We start from the raw sequence: 2,849 nt of genomic DNA, 5'->3' as shown, positions 1-2,849 counted from the left end.
AAAGTTGTTATTACATTCCTAATAGATGGACTTATTTACCCAAAGATATTATTACATTTCTAATAGATGGAATTATTTACCCAAAGTTGTTATTACATTCCTAATAGATGGACTTATTTACCCAAAGATATTATTACATTTCTAATAGATGGAATTATTTACCCAAAGATGTTATTACATTCCTAATAGATGGACTTATTTACCCAAAGATATTATTACATTTCTAATAGATGGAATTATTTACCCAAAGATGTTATTACATTCTAAATACAATATTTTGAGAGGTTTTCGCCTTTTTTATATTTACTGTTAGCTAATATATATATATTTGCATTACAGGATAAGCAGCAGATAACCTATTGAAAATAAATCGACTATAATTGTAACGACATCTTGTTGTTTCATAGGAGAGTTGTACTGTCCAAGAACATTCGACGGGTGGAGCTGCTGGAATGACACACAAGCAGGACAGGTAGCACGAACGCCTTGTCCACACTTTATCCCTGGATTTAACCCCGATCGTACGTCTTTTTTGTTGTTGTTGTTGTTGTTCCATTTTAGAAGACAATTGGGAATAAAATTCAAAATCACATCTTATACTCAATCTATATAATTTTGTGGTATGTCTAAACTTTGTAATGATGATTTTATCTTCCACTGTTCAGTGCATTTTTAAATCTAGAAGATAAGCTAACATCTGAAGTGTTTTCTAAGCTTTCCTCCAACGATAATTCGTGATTTAAATTAGTTTCCAAAACACACGTAAAGAAATACTTATCATTAATGTGTAACAAAAATGTCCATTTTAATAGTTTTTTTTTAAATACATCCTATAATTCAAGAGATACAAGAATTTTTTGTTTTAGTACATTCAAACTAGTGTTATGTGACAATCAGTGCTTACTATGATTGACGTTAGTAATTATTGCTTGCTTAGATCTTTTGCTGTTTAAAGCCTCAAGTTTAGTCAGTTTTTACAAAATACATGTAATGACTTTTTATCTCATATAAGAGTCACATTGTTTTCTCTCTTTGTTTATATACGTAATGGTGAATCGCAGTAAATATATTCATTATTCACTATTCCACAAACCTCTGGAACAAATGATTATTGAGTCTAAATCTGACAGATATGTGAATTGATGAAACACCTGTTTTTCATTTTCCTGTACTATAATTCCGTTTGATATTTCTTTCTTTCATCTTTCATAAAGCTTGCAATTACTCTTGTAAAAATGCACGAACAGGGTAAAACAGTTTTAACAGTCATGAAATATATTTAGTGTTTATAATTAAACGAACTGATCATTATTTCGTTAATTGTCTGTCATAGTACTAATACGGCGATAAGTACTTAATAGCAGGAAATGAGACGTTTCTAAAATATAAATTATAGAGTTTTCACTAAAGTCACCAAGGTTGTTTCGCAGAAATTACTCATTAGGTGTATAGCTTCTTCAAGTTCAGTGTGGTCAATCTGATTGAAGTCTTGTATAGGAATTGTGAAATAAAAATATATGGTCTTTTGGCTTAAAAATTATTAAATGTGAATTAATTTGTAAGGCTTACAGTCATAACCGAAGATAATTAATTAATCGAAAGACAATTGAATTGATGGAATGTTCTGTAATAATAACATTGTATGTGAATGGAAAAAAATGACCAGATTGATTTTTTTTGTATATAAAATATAAATAATTTAGTAAAGTTAAGTTAATAAAGAAAACTTTTTTTTTTTTTGCAAGAAAACAACCATGTGAAAATGTACATATTTTTCAGTGGTTGAGCAAATGTATTCTTTATTCAACGTTTTCATTTTTCCTTAACATCGTTTTACGTTGGCTTTCATATTACATCAACAAATAAATCGCTGTAAGGAAAAACAAGTTAAGCATTTCTTTGTATTTCCAGATCTTAACATCTTGTAGTTACATTTCTTTATGAGTCGTGTTGCAATATCACTTAGGTCAAGCTTACAAAGTATGTGAAGAAGATGGACAGTGGTTACGTCACCCGATGACCAATATGACTTGGTCAAACTATACAACATGCATTGATCAGGAAGATTTTGTAGTAAGTTTTCATATTCATAACACACATTAAACTACGTACTGGATATCCGGAAAGTTTCTTAACAAAACTATTTAACTGTGTGTGTGTGTAAAGTCATTAACTTCTGAACACTGTAATTTAATAAACTGTAACGAGCGTATTCGAAACTTTTTGAATGTAGATTGTAATATGTAATAAAATATCTACTTTCCAAACTCACTTAGGAAACGTCATGACTCGTTTGACCCTCAATTGCGCACCTATTTTATTCTATTATTTTCAGTAAACTTATTTATTCTCAGGTAACTAAATATCAAAATTGACAGGATATATTATCCTTACCAAATATAATTCGTCAACTTCCAAAATATTCAATTTATACGAAATATATTTTATTCACTAACAAAAGTCCAGTCGAGCTTGGAATTTAGAATCTTAACTGAAAGCATTTTCAGTGTTTTATCAAATGAAAAAAGCATTTCGTTCCCTCAAACTTTTTTGTTTTAACTCGTAGAATATTTTGTAAGCCAGGAATATAACTCTTTAATTGTTTCACTGTATATAGTTTGTATTTTTTATTTCTTTTACAGCAAAGTTACTAAGGTTATTCGTCGTTGTTCCTAATATTGAACTGCCGACCACAGGGAAGGTAATCGTTCAGTAGCACCCACCGTCAACTCTTGGGCTACTCTTTTACCAACGAACAGTGGGAACGACCGTCACATTCTAACGCTCTCACTGTTGAAAGGGGTGAGCATGTTCGGTGCTGGGTTTCGATCCTGCGACTCACATAATGC

General features: G+C 30.5%; 1 protein-coding gene across 1 annotated transcript in view; it reads left to right on the top strand.

The window, feature by feature from the left end:
- The first annotated feature begins 408 nt into the window (after positions 1 to 408).
- Positions 409 to 2,849, top strand: part of LOC106463158 (calcitonin gene-related peptide type 1 receptor-like) — a 29,127-nt gene continuing 26,686 nt past the window's right edge. The window contains exons 1-2 of the mRNA XM_022390585.1: positions 409 to 521; positions 1,967 to 2,073. Of these exons, the coding sequence (XP_022246293.1) occupies positions 2,017 to 2,073 (57 nt within the window). The 5' untranslated portion in view covers positions 409 to 521; positions 1,967 to 2,016. The remainder of the gene's footprint in view (positions 522 to 1,966; positions 2,074 to 2,849) is intronic.

Source organism: Limulus polyphemus, unplaced genomic scaffold (assembly GCF_000517525.1).
Source record: "Limulus polyphemus unplaced genomic scaffold, Limulus_polyphemus-2.1.2 Scaffold1338, whole genome shotgun sequence".
In the NCBI taxonomy this organism is placed as follows: Eukaryota; Metazoa; Arthropoda; class Merostomata; order Xiphosura; family Limulidae; genus Limulus; species Limulus polyphemus.
Note: the sequence above shows the minus strand (reverse complement) of the source record. Positions and strands in the feature narration are given on the sequence as shown.